The 15,158-nt window shown below is 39.7% G+C and overlaps 2 protein-coding genes across 2 annotated transcripts in view; one reads left to right on the top strand and one right to left on the bottom strand.

Moving 5' to 3' along the window:
* Window positions 1-3,080, bottom strand: part of LOC131883510 (bestrophin-1-like) — a 7,625-nt gene extending 4,545 nt beyond the window's left edge. The window contains exons 1-5 of the mRNA XM_059230994.1: window positions 3,071-3,080; window positions 2,630-3,021; window positions 1,995-2,392; window positions 1,236-1,374; window positions 2-156 (exon numbers count right to left, since the gene is read on the bottom strand). Of these exons, the coding sequence (XP_059086977.1) occupies window positions 61-156; window positions 1,236-1,374; window positions 1,995-2,392; window positions 2,630-3,021; window positions 3,071-3,080 (1,035 nt within the window). The 3' untranslated portion in view covers window positions 2-60. The remainder of the gene's footprint in view (window position 1; window positions 157-1,235; window positions 1,375-1,994; window positions 2,393-2,629; window positions 3,022-3,070) is intronic.
* A 4,555-nt stretch (window positions 3,081-7,635) lies between these two features.
* Window positions 7,636-15,158, top strand: part of LOC131884019 (uncharacterized) — a gene marked incomplete in the record, with an annotated part of 30,811 nt that continues 23,288 nt past the window's right edge. Inside the window, 2 exon segments of the mRNA XM_059231647.1 lie at window positions 7,636-7,946; window positions 11,899-12,782. Of these exon segments, the coding sequence (XP_059087630.1) occupies window positions 12,054-12,782 (729 nt within the window).

Genomic DNA, 15,158 nt, shown 5'->3' with positions numbered 1-15,158 from the left:
CGTGGTATGAAAATTGATTCACGAGGTATGTGTCTTGACTTAAAGCGTCCTTAAAGACAATTATGCTTTCTCATCGCCTCCGATTTCTTCCATTTCGATGGATTCCTTTTTGGGATCGTAGTACAAAGCTTGATTTCCATTCTTTAAATCCAAAGCCTGAAAAGAAAACAATTAACGCAAACAATTAATACTCCAATGTGTAAATCAGAGCGCAAGCGGAATGAACGAAATATGTTCAATATAACCTAAAATGCGTTTCATACTCGTGGATGAGTAGTACCGTTGTACACTATTTAAGAAGTTGTTAGTTAAGTTTCAATATTGTTCTCAAGACCTTGAAAGATTCTTTGTGATGCCATGCAATCAAGAGGAACAATTTGTTTTTGATAGAAAAAGTCAGTTACCGCACAATAAAAGGTATTGTGGCACCTAAATTATACTAAGCGACGCATCAGATAAAAAAGCTGTCAAATACAAATCATGAAATATTGGTTCAATATATAATTGAACTATTATTAGGTGTTTGCATTGTTATAACAAGTTAAACGGCCCAAGTTTCATCTAGATTAGCCACCAAATGACATTAGGGAACCTAGCTGAAATCTTACACTATTGTGAACACGAGCTGAATACAAATTGAATAATTAAATAGTGTGTTTCAAATGATATGTTACATGTTTTTGATTGCAGGTTACTTTTTTAATAAAAGTGTTCCGCTTCCTTTTTAGACATCTTGAGAGCAGACTTAAACTGTACCTTTCAGCATTTTAACAAAAGTAATTCAATGAACCTTTCGCATTACTTACTATGAGGATGTGACTTTGCATGTTCTGTGCATGCACGCAAATGTGAGAAGAAAGCCAATATTTCCAGAAAGTTTAAAGGATGAAATTTTCTCGCTCTGTACTTCCCTTTCGAAGCACGTTCAATGTTTTAACTCGAGAGTGCAAAAAATTTGTCTTGAAAGTGGTCAACGGATTACTGGCTAATTTTGCGAGTTTATCAAACTCTGTCTGAGGTGAAGTAGAACAAGAAGTTGACAATGACAGGAGGGCTGATTTTCACCGAGAGTAAACTCGCTTTTGCTTTCCTCAACCACCCTAAATACAGTACCGGTAGTAGGGTTGATAATTCATGGGGCGAAGATTTGCGTCGACTTGGCAATCATCAATAATAGTTCATGCATTGATTTTAAAGATTGATGAGTCGCTTTACAAGGACAAGCAAATACTTACTTTCATTTTAGGCGAGGGAAAAGGGTCGCCATTATTTTCGATGATGGCAATTTTTTCTCGTAAGGCAACATTGGTAGAGTTCGGCCAAAGGATCGGGTTGGGCTTTGATGTAGTCGAAGTCCACGGTGAACATAGAGACCTGGAAACAGAATAGTGGTAATGTTAGCAATAAAGGGGTATCTTCACCGAAAACCGATCATTTGCCGAGATGCATGTTATGAATTTGTCGAAATGTTCATGAAGAATCTTACGGCCTTCCTTGCACAAAAATATAAGTTTGGGCTATAGAAGCAATGAATTAGAGGAGCTTTCAGAGCAAAATAGAGGGACCAAAGGGAGCGGTCTTTTTGAAAATGTAATGAAATGAGGGTAAATGATTAAGATTGGATTAAGTTCTCCAAAAGGAGAGTTGCCATTTCACAAAAAATACTTTTAGTATTGGGTTACTGAGGTATTTGATTCCAATCATACCACTTCAAAGAAGCCAACTATTACATGATTCGATATTTTCGATCGACAATGTATCAAGTTCATTACCAGATTGGTTCTAGTTTTGCTAACCGATGATAATATTTGTTATTAGAATTGTATATTTGGTTACACTTAATCATTATTTACTCCCTAACTTGTTTAAAAATATGTAAAAGGAAAAATATGAAATCTTCTGAAAAATTGTACAACAATAACCTTAAAGCTCTGATCTTTTTTATTTTGTTTCAAACCCTTCCAGCAGGTACTTTAGAATAGAAGAAAACTTACGTCCAAATGCCGATCCATAGATAGCCAACCTCGAAATCATCGTCATCTTCACCCCAGGGATTAAACATCGATTCAGCCACCTTCAGCCAGCCTTGGTAAAAAAAGAATTCGAAAAGGACAATGATCACAGTGTACCATTCGGTTTGTTGGTTATTCTTCAGGCCCAAAGTCTCAAAGTTCTCGGAAGCCGGAGCCAAAACTTGACGAGCGAAGAGGATCAGAACAAATAGGCCTCTACCGCGATCGTCACCATCTAGAATAAATATCTCTGTTGTTATAACATACGTTTTGAGATCATACATCAGTGAGAACAGATTCAGAACCTGAGTGTACGCCAGGGGCATGTTGACCCAAGCGATGACCGTGATTCTTCCATTGGCACTATTGAAATTGGCAACCTGTGTGGAGAGATCCCGAAAGGACCCTTTCTCGGGAAGAACCCTTCGTCGAACATCTTTCTCATCACCGTATTAGCCATGAGGGTCGGATACCAGTGAAGGTTATGACGCCCACCAAACGACCTGTCTAGTTTCTCGATTTGGTCCTTTTCGTATTCAGTCAAATATCCTGAAAAAGTGCCATTTTTGTGAAGTGCTATTATGATACAAAAAACAGCAGCAATAAAGAGTGAGCACCTTGTTTGACCATGCTCGCCAAATCTGGAAAACGATGCGATGCCGTTTGGAAACGGCTCGAAGAGTGATCACGAAAGCCGCATTAATGTATCGCATGAAGTTGCGCTTCAACTCTCGTGATTTCTCGCCAGGACAATAGATGGCTAATTTCATGGCAATCGTGTCTGGACCACATAATGAGGAAAATTGCATCCACCAACGCGAGAACACCTGAGACACGTAGAAACCCAGGAGGAACGTCAAAGGGATAAATCGGGTATGATTCTTGCATGACAGACAAAACTGTTCAAACGAGCTGGAAGGATAAGGACTCACAATACTACATACATATATGGCATGATTGGAACGTTCGTTATGGGCTTGGAGCACAAAGAATATTCGTTGCAAACGTACTCATGAATGTGCATAATTTAGTTGGCAAGAGCGAATGACGTCACAAACAGCATTCCATATTATGTCCGTGGGACGATCCGTTCTCTGCAGTTCAGCATTCCTTGACCATTGCAATCAATCCTTGGATAGTGGACATGTCATTAAATTGATCCCTGCCAGGTTTGCTCCCTCTCTAACGGGGCCCTTTGCCATCAGGATCATTTGGAGACATTAGCCAAGCACATGGCCATAGTCGGACTATGACGTCATGACTTTATTGTTCATGGCTCTGAGATTCCAGTGAATCCGCCTTAGAGCCCAGGATGATTCCAGGTAAAACGAGTCCTGCTTTTTGTCCGAAATTGATTCAAACTTGGCTTTTTTAAAGGTGTCTTGCCTTGCAAATTGGTGCTACTTAAAAAAAGATTGACAATGCCTTCTTTTTTGCATTCTTTTCGCGGATTTTTTTAACGCTACTGAGAATGGAATCCCCAGCAATCCAAGGAGAAAAAGAAATATTTTACTTAATTTCCTATTTAAAAAATATTTGATCACCAACGAATTAGAGCTGGCAGACCTGGCTAACCCTTGAATATAGGGTTGATCAGGAACTATGATCGAATTATTGTCCAAGTCTAACTTGAAGGAATGCTACAGGATCAACGCCTGTATATGCTCCCTGCAAATATTTCAGAGAGCAAATTTATTAATTCTTTTTGATTTTATTTGCACCTTTTGTTACACTTTCGGCATTTTTTGCACATTTTTGTGCTTTTAGTCTTGTTTTTGGCACCCTTTTGCCTTTAAAAGGCTCTGCTGTTTTGCAGCTTTTTGCCCTCCTAGTTACGATACAACTACCGTATTATAAACCGTGTTGCAGATTGAATTATTCGTAGTTTACCATACAATTACCACAATTGATGGGAGGGAGCCTAAATTGTTCAGCGGTAATCCTCAGGCCCTGGATTTTCTTCTAATTTTAATCTGCTTTTAAATCATCCAAAGTACTTGTCCGGAAACATTGCAAGAGAAATGGCATCCTTAAACCTCCACAGGATATAAATACGTATATGATATTTTTTGACAACCTGACTTCGCAAAGAATTTGCCAATGCTCTTCAGAGTCTCTGGTCCTTACAAGTGTAGCTTCCGAGTAGCTCCAATATCGAGGACAACCATGGAGATCATGTGGTTAACTGAAAAAAATAACAAAAGAAGTGGAATCATACAGGCCATTGTTCTATACATGGCATGTCTCTTATTGAAGTATGAGTGGCGAGTAGAACACTTTATGTAACAGCCCTAGCAATCCAAATTTAGATAAAAGGTAAATTCTCGAGTAGATGCCGTCTAGTTTTCCTAGGACACTTTTAAGTTGACTCAGAAGCGTTTGAGTCATACAATAGCTGATACTGGTTGGACTTTCCTCAAAACTACGAACATAGAGTGGTCGAAGCGAGGTTGTGCCCAAACCAGGGTGGGCAATTTTACGAAACAGCTTTACTTTTAGACACCAAGCGTCCAAAAATGGGCAAAAGTGGACAAAAGTGTTCAAGAGTAAGTACAATTATCGTATAGGTAGGTAGACAAGCAATAACTTTTGAACCCTAATTCATGTAATTTTTTACCTAATCTATACTTCAACCAACAATTGGAATCATTGATTGAAAAAAAAGTATTTTTTTGTGGTAGAAGCTGCTTATTATTGTGATGGGCCATCAAAGCTCAACATTCCCATGGTCTCATCCACGGACCTTCAATTTTGCAACAACTCAGATCCGATTTAGACCAAGAACAGACCACGGTTGTCACTCATAAAGCATACGTACGCACTATAAAGATGATTTTTATACAAGTAACTGAAAATATGATGTCGCTTGTTACCTTTGTAAATTTGAAGAGAACTTGTAGAACATATTTTCTGTTTTTCTTTTTCCCCATTCTTGGCCTCAGCGTATTTCAATTATTTTTCTTTTACCAGATAAGGAGGTTTCAACTGCAATCCCATTTAAAGATTGTCAGTAATAATTTTTCAAAACAATAAATGTGTTTGGCGAATCTAGGGACATAAAACAACATCCAAGTTAACAATCTTTTGCCAGAAATCTTGTAATTGGTTTGTTTTTTCTTGTCTGATGCAGGTTATCTATTTTTAGGGTTTCAGCTATTTTATCAAAAATTAGGCAAAAGTGTTTTTTTTTGCTTTAAATCATTGGGGAGGAAAACATTGCGTGTTCTTTAGATGTTTGTTAGTAGCGTGCTGCTTAAATGTTTGTTAGTGAATTCAGAATAAGGGAAAAAGCCACACATTTTTTTTATCAGATAGACTTGTTTTTTGTAGCAGACGTCATCGTCTGGTTCTAAACATATTTTTAGTGGTCGTACCCATTAACAACTTTTTCAGATCCATTGTAGTCATCTTGCCCAAATTTAAGTGGTCTCCAATCTTTCTTAATTGGCATGCTTTTTTGTAAACTTCCTTACCGCTACTTGACGGATCTGGCCAGCTCTTGAATATATTGTTTCATCAGGAGTTTTGGTCGCAAAATTCCCTATATTTGCAATAAATGATAGAGGGAAGCAAATTAAACAATGAAGGAGCCCGAGAAAGAAGAGAAGTGGACTTCATTGTTCGAACTAGCTTGCATTCTAAAAACGCACACTATGCTTCTACGGTCACTACAATTGACCCTAAACCCCAGGTTCTTATAGTGACAAATTAACCAGAATTTTCATCGCCATTGTTTTGTTTTATCCTAGTCAAATGTATTAAGTTAACGTGATGAATACCGATATTCAAATTTGTTGGGATACCGTTGAAAAAATGAAAGACTCTGTATGCCATTTAAATGTCTCTCATTTCGTAACCATGCACCAAGTAGCGCCATTGAATGAGGAAATGAGGCGGCTTTGAAAGCCCTAGATAACTCTTTGTTGCACACAAATGAATCTAATGACGAACACCCGCCACAAATTCTTATTTCTGCCTGATCATCCTGCCATTCGATAACAACCAAGTGGCAACAAGACATGCCCCGACAAATAGCGACCCATTATCTTTGAGACTTTGCGCACTAGACAATCCGAAATGAGGAATCAATATCAAACCGGTGATCTGAGTGGTGCCTTGAATTGGAGAATGGGACGTGACATCGACCAAACTCAACCAATTGATGTTGGCAATATACAGTATGAAATTATGACTTGATTTCAATATTGTGCCGAGCTTTCTGAAATCAAATGGATTCCTTTGAAATAAAAATTTAGCAATTCACTATCAGATAGATACAAAAGAGCTAATTTTTATAGATCAAATATAATCCCCCATTTTCATAGAATGTTGAGCTTTGATGGCCCATCACAATAATAAGCAGCTTCTACCACAAGCACTAAGAGGTTCGTGAAGTGAGAAATCATTAGTAGATAAAACATTAAAAAAGTTAATCAAAAAGAGCCATCTCAGGCTTTTCACTACTGTCCTCAAAAAGGACTGATATTTTGCCATCACGTCTTGGTTATCTCATTTCTGACACTAAGTCCCTTCAGTCTAAATATCTGAAAGTCACTGTTCATACCCACAGGCAATGTAACCAATCATGGTACTACTGTGATATGGAAATCCGGAAGGCTCGAGTTCCACGCTATAAAGCGGATGTGGAACACTATTGGCGTTCTTTTAACGAACCAGAAACATAGGATGAGAGCCAGAGAGTCAGAGAACCATCCATGACTTTGATTTAGTTGACTCAAAGCACATTGCTTTTGTTTGTCCAGAAGATTTGGACGAGGACCAAGAGCCAGACAAGCTTTTGGTCGGCGAAAGGCAATTTCAAGCGATGTTATTTTATAGGCCATCTTGACGAAAACAAAGCTCGCGGAAATCACTCTCATCCTCGGGAGATCTGATGTTCCTTCAACACCGGTGAAACAAATTTGAGCTTGTGAAATGAACTTGAGATGAAAGTAGGCCAACCGTGGATGTACAATTTTCCTTGAGTACAACTTAAACTGGGCCGAGGTGGCCAAAAAAGGAGCTGCTTTTAACCCGAAGGGCTAGATATATACTCACTTTCTCGTTTATTTGCTGTTTTTTAAACCGTATTGTGTCACTTTTACCTATGTCGTCTGATGACTTTCAACTGATCAGATTTCCTTCACGGTCAGTTCGGTTCAGCTTTTCCTCATTCCTCTATCTGCTCTGAGTGAGCTTTTTAGGCCCTCCCAAAGGAAACCCTTCACCAAAAGGTAAGTTATTTCTCATGGGCGGAATGGTCGGGAAACATTTAAATTTGAATCGGAAGCGGCAAGGATCCCTTCTCAATCTTGCCCAAACACGATCAATGAGAACACGTACAACGTGCGATGCGATTCAATGGTTATATGTACCACATACGTCTATGTGGCCCATTTTGCGCCGAGTGTGGATCAACTTAATTTCCAACCTATCGTGGTCATTACCAAGTTATCGCTCAATCTTGAAAGTTTGCTCACACCGAGGACAACGAGGTGGCCTCCGAACAATGCAATACAAGTGATTGGGAATGTGTGCTTCTAGAGAGCATAGAGAGATTCCATCAACTGATTTGTTCCATAAATGACGCAGTCTCGATGTGACGTCCTCCAATTCTCGTTCGAACCTTCGACCCTCGGCGGAGGCATGGTTTGACCGGGCTGAGCAGCGCGAAAAGCCGTTCGAAGGAACTATGATGGAGGTTGGGGAGGATGGAACTTTAGTTCCTCATTGAGGCTGGTCGCAATCGAGCTTGGAGGATAAAAGCTCTACTGCACGTTGTGTGTTGAAGGCAATTCTTGCAATACTCAGTCATTGTTAAGTGAGGTTCAAGACTTTCCTGTAATGTTGAAATGTGAGAATGTACCTGCTAGTGGACCTTGAGTCTTACCTATTTGTGAAAGTGTCCATCTCATGTTCATTTTCTTAATTGAGGTGAGACATTAAAGGAAGTCTTATTTCGGTGCTACGTTCGTTTCACTCAGTTTTTAAGCCTTGTAAAAGGACGTTTCGGTTTATATGTTAACAAGGGGGTAACATGAGAAGGAATGCATGCGTAAATATCTAATGAGTAACTATTGTCTAGGAACCAAAAATACATTTGGACAACTCCACAGTGATCCGGTTCCACTTATCGATTGGGCCTTGATATCTTCTAATTTTTTCAGAACCTTCCGCTTGACTATAAAGTGACATGGATTTAGTAAACCATTACCATGCCTCAAGATCTATTTTAAATTTGAGGCAACGATTCAAGATTACAAGCTTCTGATATTGCTCAAAAATATCCAAGACGATAAATAATCATCACACAATGAATACTGTAATGTTAGCAAATTCAAAGTGAACTCGTTTTAATGGTCGAAACCAAAGACACAATTTGAACCGAGTTTAAAGGCTATTTCTTTCAAATCAATACTAAGCAATCAATTTGCATTTGGCCCCAAAAACAGAATATATTGGACATCATGGCTACGATTCTCGTTCAATTTTTAAGAGAAATTTTATAGCTCGAGATTTCAACCATTTCCTATAATCTACTTTGACACAAAACTAGATATATTGAAGCGATCCTTATCTTCAGAATTGTACTGTAGAGTTGGATAAAAAAAACAATGACACGATGATCGACAATTCGACCCATTTTGATTTGGGGGAGTTCCGTCAATTCATTTTCATGCGACAAAATGGAACGCGAAATAGTTTACATGCTGGTGACAATGCAGGGTGTGATCATGAACAAAAACGAAAAGAAAATGATTCATTCCATGTTGCTTTAGGGCCCTAAAAGGCACTCTGGATGATGGTCATGACTGGGCAAATTAAAATATTGCTCACAAAAGCTAAATTGGGAAAAGGTTGATTTGCAGTAATTGCTTTTAGAATGAAAGTTTTGGAAAAGCCCACAGGATTAATCAAGGAGGTGTACGCTTTTAAAAGATATTTGGTTTGAAATAAAGTTTGATTCTGGAGATTGTTTATAATCATAGCTTCCTCTGGAAAAAAGTTTTTTTTAAACTTTGTTGATCAACAAATTCTCACTTTGCCAAAAGACTGCACTTCAAGGTGCAGGAGCTAAATTGAAGCATGTTGTAAAAGATGAAAACGTACTGTGCGTTTGACCCTAAATAAACAATTACTTACATTTTCGCCCTGTTCACAAATTGTTTTCTCAACTTGTACAATGAGCTAGTTTTAAATTATGAATAAGCTGATCGTGTGCAAAACACAAGCTTTTCAATATGAAAAATTACATAGTATCTTTAAGACAGCCCTTGCTATTAAATACAAAGTCCGTTGCTGACCAAGTTCAAGTCATGTTTAAAGAGCAAACTAGATGCCATCCAATGTTTTCCTCGCCCTAAGCCAAACATTCAGATACCGTGTACTCCATATGAGTGCCCTCATTCATCTTGTTCAATGAGCGCCAACTTTTCCATAAAATGACTCGAACGTTTTTGGGGCACAGTTAAGGCGTCTTCATCTTCTATCCTCTTTGGTCTGAACATGGCTTGAAATTCAATTTACATGGAGAAAGAAGTTTCACAAGATTTGCCACACAATATCGACTGCACAGATTGGGCTAAAGAAACGCAGATGAGATTCGGTCTCCACCTTGTTTATACCGTTATGCCTCAAAAGGGACACACAAGTGTCGGCACTTTTTAGACTAAAGCGAAGGCGAAAGAATGTGGATTGTAAGGTATGGCCGATAACCCATAGAAGACTGAGAAGTCTGGAGGGTTTCTTCGCCTCATAGGGTCCTTGTGAAAGTCAGTGGGGAGAGTATATTAGGGTCTGGTCAATCTCACACTTCAATGGGACGATCTCAAGGTGGAGGGATTCTTTTAGATGGGTTCCTCCCTTCTTAGGCTTTAGAGCTTGAAAAAAAAATTCGGCAAACTTTTGTGAACTTTTCGATTTTCGTACGCTTCAGTAAAATTTCCCTTCGGATCTGGATTTTCGCTGTTCGATATTTCAGCTGGTGTCTTTGCCTTGGAGCGCCCGCATTAATACTTTTGCCAATTATTGGAACGACGGATTTCCATTCCCTTAGACTTGACATTTGTGCCAATGAACGTGCCTCAAATATTCAGCATTTTAAAAGATGATTCATGTGAAATGTCCTATTCGGTTTTTGTTGAGTCCTTACGGAGACTTTTTGCTACCAATAAAAATTGGATCTCCTGAGAGAGAGCTTCACTAAATTCAATCATTTCCCTGGAGCGAAGGCTTGCTTTCATTTCAAGCCTACTTTTGGTTTGTAACGACTTACTTCTGATCATTACTGCCTCAATGGCATCAAGCATAAACCACTGAAAATTGTGGACGTATTTTGATGACCAAGACTAGTCATCAGGGCTGCACCATTAGTCTTGTCATGATGCAGGTTCGTCCTGTCCTTTTTGAAGCTCAAGAAAACTCAATTTTCAACGTATGCCTGGTAGCCCTGATATCTTGACTAGCAAATCAGGCGACAGTTTCTACAGACAACCTCAACGTACTTGCGGCTGAATTGGCTTTTGTTATGACTAGTCTTGGTTGAGGTACGTCCATAATTTTCAGTGGTCTATGCATCAAGCAATTCCTTAACGAGGATCCACTTTCTAAACAGTATAATACGTATACGGTGAAGTATTCGAAATAATCTGATCTGGTGAAGTACATTTTCGAGTCTTTCTGGCAAATATCTTTGTTTGAAAGAACCATTAGGTGTCTGTTTGATCTGCAGTACGCAATAATTAATAATGGAGAGAAAGCCAAGTTCCGCCCTTGAGGTGAAAGTGAAAATGATTTTACAGGGCTTAACAATAATACCTTGTTTCATAAGAGTGTAGGGAAACATTTCAATACAGTACGTTGATTATCCCAGCAAGTAATAAAACGGTCTTTGATATGAAAGAAAAACAAAGTTTTGCCAATTTTAACTACAACTGTATTTGCCATTGTAGAGAAAGTTCAGGCGATTGTGCAATAATTAAAATATGTTAAAACTCATTTATGACAGACCCTTTTTGTATTTCGTTCAATGCAGTTTTCTTACGGAAACTTTTTCAAGTCAAAACAATGTTGATTTGGATCTATCCGGCAAAATATTTTTCCCACAATGTTATGAATTCCTAAACAGGCTCTGAATTTGGCATGAGGTGGTAGGTAGAAAATACAAATGTTCAATGAGAAACTTTCTAGCATGAGTTTCTGTTTGTTGAGTGTTCTAAAATGAATCGGCCTAAACAGGTATTTTGGCTTAAGTTTTCACGGGCTTTTCCAATCGCTACAAGGAATGTGATCCCCAATACTATTAAAATGAAAAGTTATGATGTTTGATAAATTTGAATCTTTATCAAGGAAGAATTGTGGAGCGTACCCTAAACTGTGTTCATTTCATTTGCTTTGATGATCTCTTCAATTCACTCAGTATTGAATTATTCATGACTTGTGTGAGAGCCTGATTTATGGCTTCTGATCTCAATTACGTGCCACATTTGGCAAACTGGCAAAGCATAGGATCAAAAATCCAAGGCTTTCACGAATATCTAGGTTCTTTGGTACTTTTCAAACAATTAAAAGTGATTCATCACTTTGGGAGCTAAAGTTCAACCTCAATGGTAGTCAATGGGCTATAGAACTTTCTCTCAATATTCTGCAGTTCGAGGATTCACTTTCTTAAGCCATTAAGACTAACTCAGAAGGGTCTTGGATATATTACCTCATCTCACTCGCCTGAATTGTTGGAAGAGCTCTCATTTCCCACAAACCTATCGCTTTAGCCAACCCAATTAGAGTACTCCTAACCTTTCTCAACGTGCCTCATCGGAATTATGCAAACCCAATATAAGCATGACTAAACACTATCGGTATTGAAACGACATCTCTTCCATTTCAGACTATGATGAGGTAGCAAGTGAACGAATCCTCCCTTGGCTATATTCAAGATCCATTGGTCTGGACATTCGAACATGACCTATCCCCTCAAGGTCTCCTCATGCATGTGGCAATAATGCTCGTTCTGCGCCAAAAGTAAGACGAATTCGCTTCAAGATGCAAGCCAGGAACACGTCGGAGCAGATCAAGAATGTGAGGCAGTGCTTCTTTGACTTTTGCAAACAGACCATTCTGCACGGTTGGCACTACTTGGCCGAGGGGGAAAAGACGTCCCCTCTACCCGGAAGTGCGCCCACCCCTCAGCCGCCCAAATGCATGCTCAAATGTCACCGCAAGAACCGCAATGGCAACTGTTGTTGTTGCTGCAGCAACAGTCAGCGAGGTCCTGGACCCAACCCTCATACCGACACCCGGGGCACTAGTATGGCCTCGGTGGCCTCGGCGGCTTCGGCGGCCTCGGAGACCAACGGGACAAATAATCGAGGACCTCACCGATGCATCCACAACCGGTTGAAGCACGCCCATATGTCCTTGAAGAAGCGTCGGACTTACTTCCAGAACTTCCGCTCGGCCTTCTGGTCTTTGATAGTGCTCGGTTCGGTGATGAGTGGGGCGTTCTTCCTTCACAATAACACTCGCGAGTTCCTGAACTCGACCGTCCAGACAACTCTCGATGGAAGTGTCCCTTTGTCAGATGTGTTCTTCCCGTCGGTGGTTGTGTGTAACATCAATCAGATCAGAAAGTCATTCTTCGCTGAGTTAGGCTTCTACGAGAATGATACACTTGTGAGAATTATGTATGAGGATTTCATCAAAGGGATCCAAGACCACGTGGATCCGGAGGACAGATTTTCCTATGATCCAAAGAGAGCGGCGTTTTACGAGGTAAGAGACAAGTACTCATGATGTTGATTGGCCATTCATTGGACGGTTAACGGGATTTTTGGGATAAAAACCTGGAATCTTGGCATGGATGGAGATTAAAAGAACCCAAATGAAATGTCTCAAATCGGTCCAAAAACATTCGATTACCGAGTAATTTGGCATGCATTCCATTCTCTACTGCACGGTTCAAGGCTCCTCATGGGAATGAAAAATGGTGGGCTTGAATAGAGTTGGAGACCTGGAAGAATATATGGGCATTCGTTTCCCGATCTTTGAAAGAGTTTCCCTTTGATGGCACAGAAACGGACTTTTCGCGCACTCTCGGTAATGCTGGCAATAAATCTGCGAATGTTCTAGTATGGAACACGTGTCAGTTCTAATAACAAGGCTTTCCTTCATTGCAACTTGAGAAGCTTTGATATTAATTGTTATCACACATTACGCACATGTTTTATAAGTAGTCTCATTCGTCTCGTCAAACAACTTACGATAGTATCGTACATATTTGAAAACCACTTCCTAGTTAAATTCATTTGAGCACGAAAGTGGTCCTGTACGGCAAATACAATTATACCCAACCGTACATAAATGAACGTTGTGAAACGGTGGTTCAAGAAAATTATGGAATGTTTTGAGTACATTTTTGGCATAAGAAATAAACTGACGCAAGATAAAGGGATTTGGCAAGTTATGACCGATTTTTGCTCCGATATCATCCTTTAAAAGTTTTAAATGGACAAAATAAGGACGAGAGTCAGTTAGCGTTTATTTTTTTGCAGCCCTAGGCAGTGTATGATTTTTCTTTATGATCCGTTTTAAAGAAAACCAGTTAGCAATCAGGCAAGGCTGACGAGAAATAATAAAGCAAAGAAAATGGGACAAAGGGAGAATTCAATAAAAAGCATAAAATATGACTCTCCTCTTCGGAGCTATCTTAGGCCGTAAGATGGTGAAGATTTTAGATTGAATCCTAAACTAGACATTAGAACATCTAACGAGGAAACTTGAAGTATCTCGCCAATTCATAGAAAAGCTAACTGTGAACATTAGCAGCTCACTGTTACGGCTAAAGATAACTATGACTATATCATGTATAGATATATGAATGAGCTCCAAGGCCAACGATGACGGTAATGAGATCAAAAGACACAAGACAGACTTTGATCTACTTGTAACCCTCCAATGAGGCTGTCTGATTGATGTGACAATTACCCTCGATTTCGCAAGACTTTCGCGAGCAAAAATGGCTGGAAACATTTTAATCCTTGAGCTCTCTCGATGTCGAACTACAAACAGTTTGCTTTCAATGACACAGGTCTATCCATGATTTGAAGATAAATGAATGAATAATGCGACCCTTTGATCTTGTGAGCAATGTTCCGTATGGAGTTGAACTTGGGATGGAAGGTAAAGTTCTCTCCAAGAGTGAAACTTTCGTTAGTTGAGATCAAAATCAGCCGATAGAACTTAAGAAAGAGGGAGAGCAAAATCCCACGGTTCTCGAGTTCCGAATTTTGGAGCTCACTTGCTAGTGTATCAGCTCACTGAAAGGCCATCACGATGTCTCTGACAACGAGTTGATTCTTTAGTAACGACCAAAATGAATCACCCAAACCAACCGAATTTTTTACCCATAACCAGGGAGCCCTTCTTTGTCGAAGGGTTGGGCGAAAATGAGCAGATTGCTTGCATTTATACACCGTAAGTGTTCGTATATTGACGAAGTCGCAAATTACAACGAACATCTTTTGCCGCTCCATTTTTAAGCCTAAAGCCTAGGAAAATGAGCCCAGGAGCGTCCAATTGTCTTTGACCTTGAGAGACTTGAAGGCGAGGAAAAAAGGTGAGGGCTGCTCACCAAATTTGGAACTCTTTGGCGGTTTCGCGGTGAGTGGTTCCAGGAAATTGGAACCAGGAACCAAAGACTAGCCTCTCAAACTGTTGGGCTCCAACTGAAGAAGGCCGCAAATTGGGCTCCAACCTGACGAAGGCCGCCTCTTTAGCTGGACAAAAACCACACAATTTTAGGTGCCATCTTTTTTTGTTCTGGGGGATTCCAAATCCAAGGCCAAGCCGACTTTAGCAATAATTTGAATAAGTTGGGTGGAATCAACATGGATTTGCGACTGGAATATGTAATGAGTCCCGCGTGAGCGCGACAAGATGGAAAATCCAACAAACGTTATCGAATCGAAACACGCAAGGCAAAAAAGCAATTTACATTACCATATATGTATGATTTCTCAACCTTTGGGGGAGATATCTGCGTTCTCGTGGGTTCCGATTCTGGTTCTATCCGAACACAGATCTGCACTCGATTGGGTGAAATCATCCGAATGGTTCTTTTTATCTTCGTCGGTTCAAAAATGTCTGTCC

Source organism: Tigriopus californicus, chromosome 7 (assembly GCF_007210705.1).
Source record: "Tigriopus californicus strain San Diego chromosome 7, Tcal_SD_v2.1, whole genome shotgun sequence".
In the NCBI taxonomy this organism is placed as follows: Eukaryota; Metazoa; Arthropoda; class Copepoda; order Harpacticoida; family Harpacticidae; genus Tigriopus; species Tigriopus californicus.
This window is presented reverse-complemented; position numbering and strand designations above follow the sequence as displayed.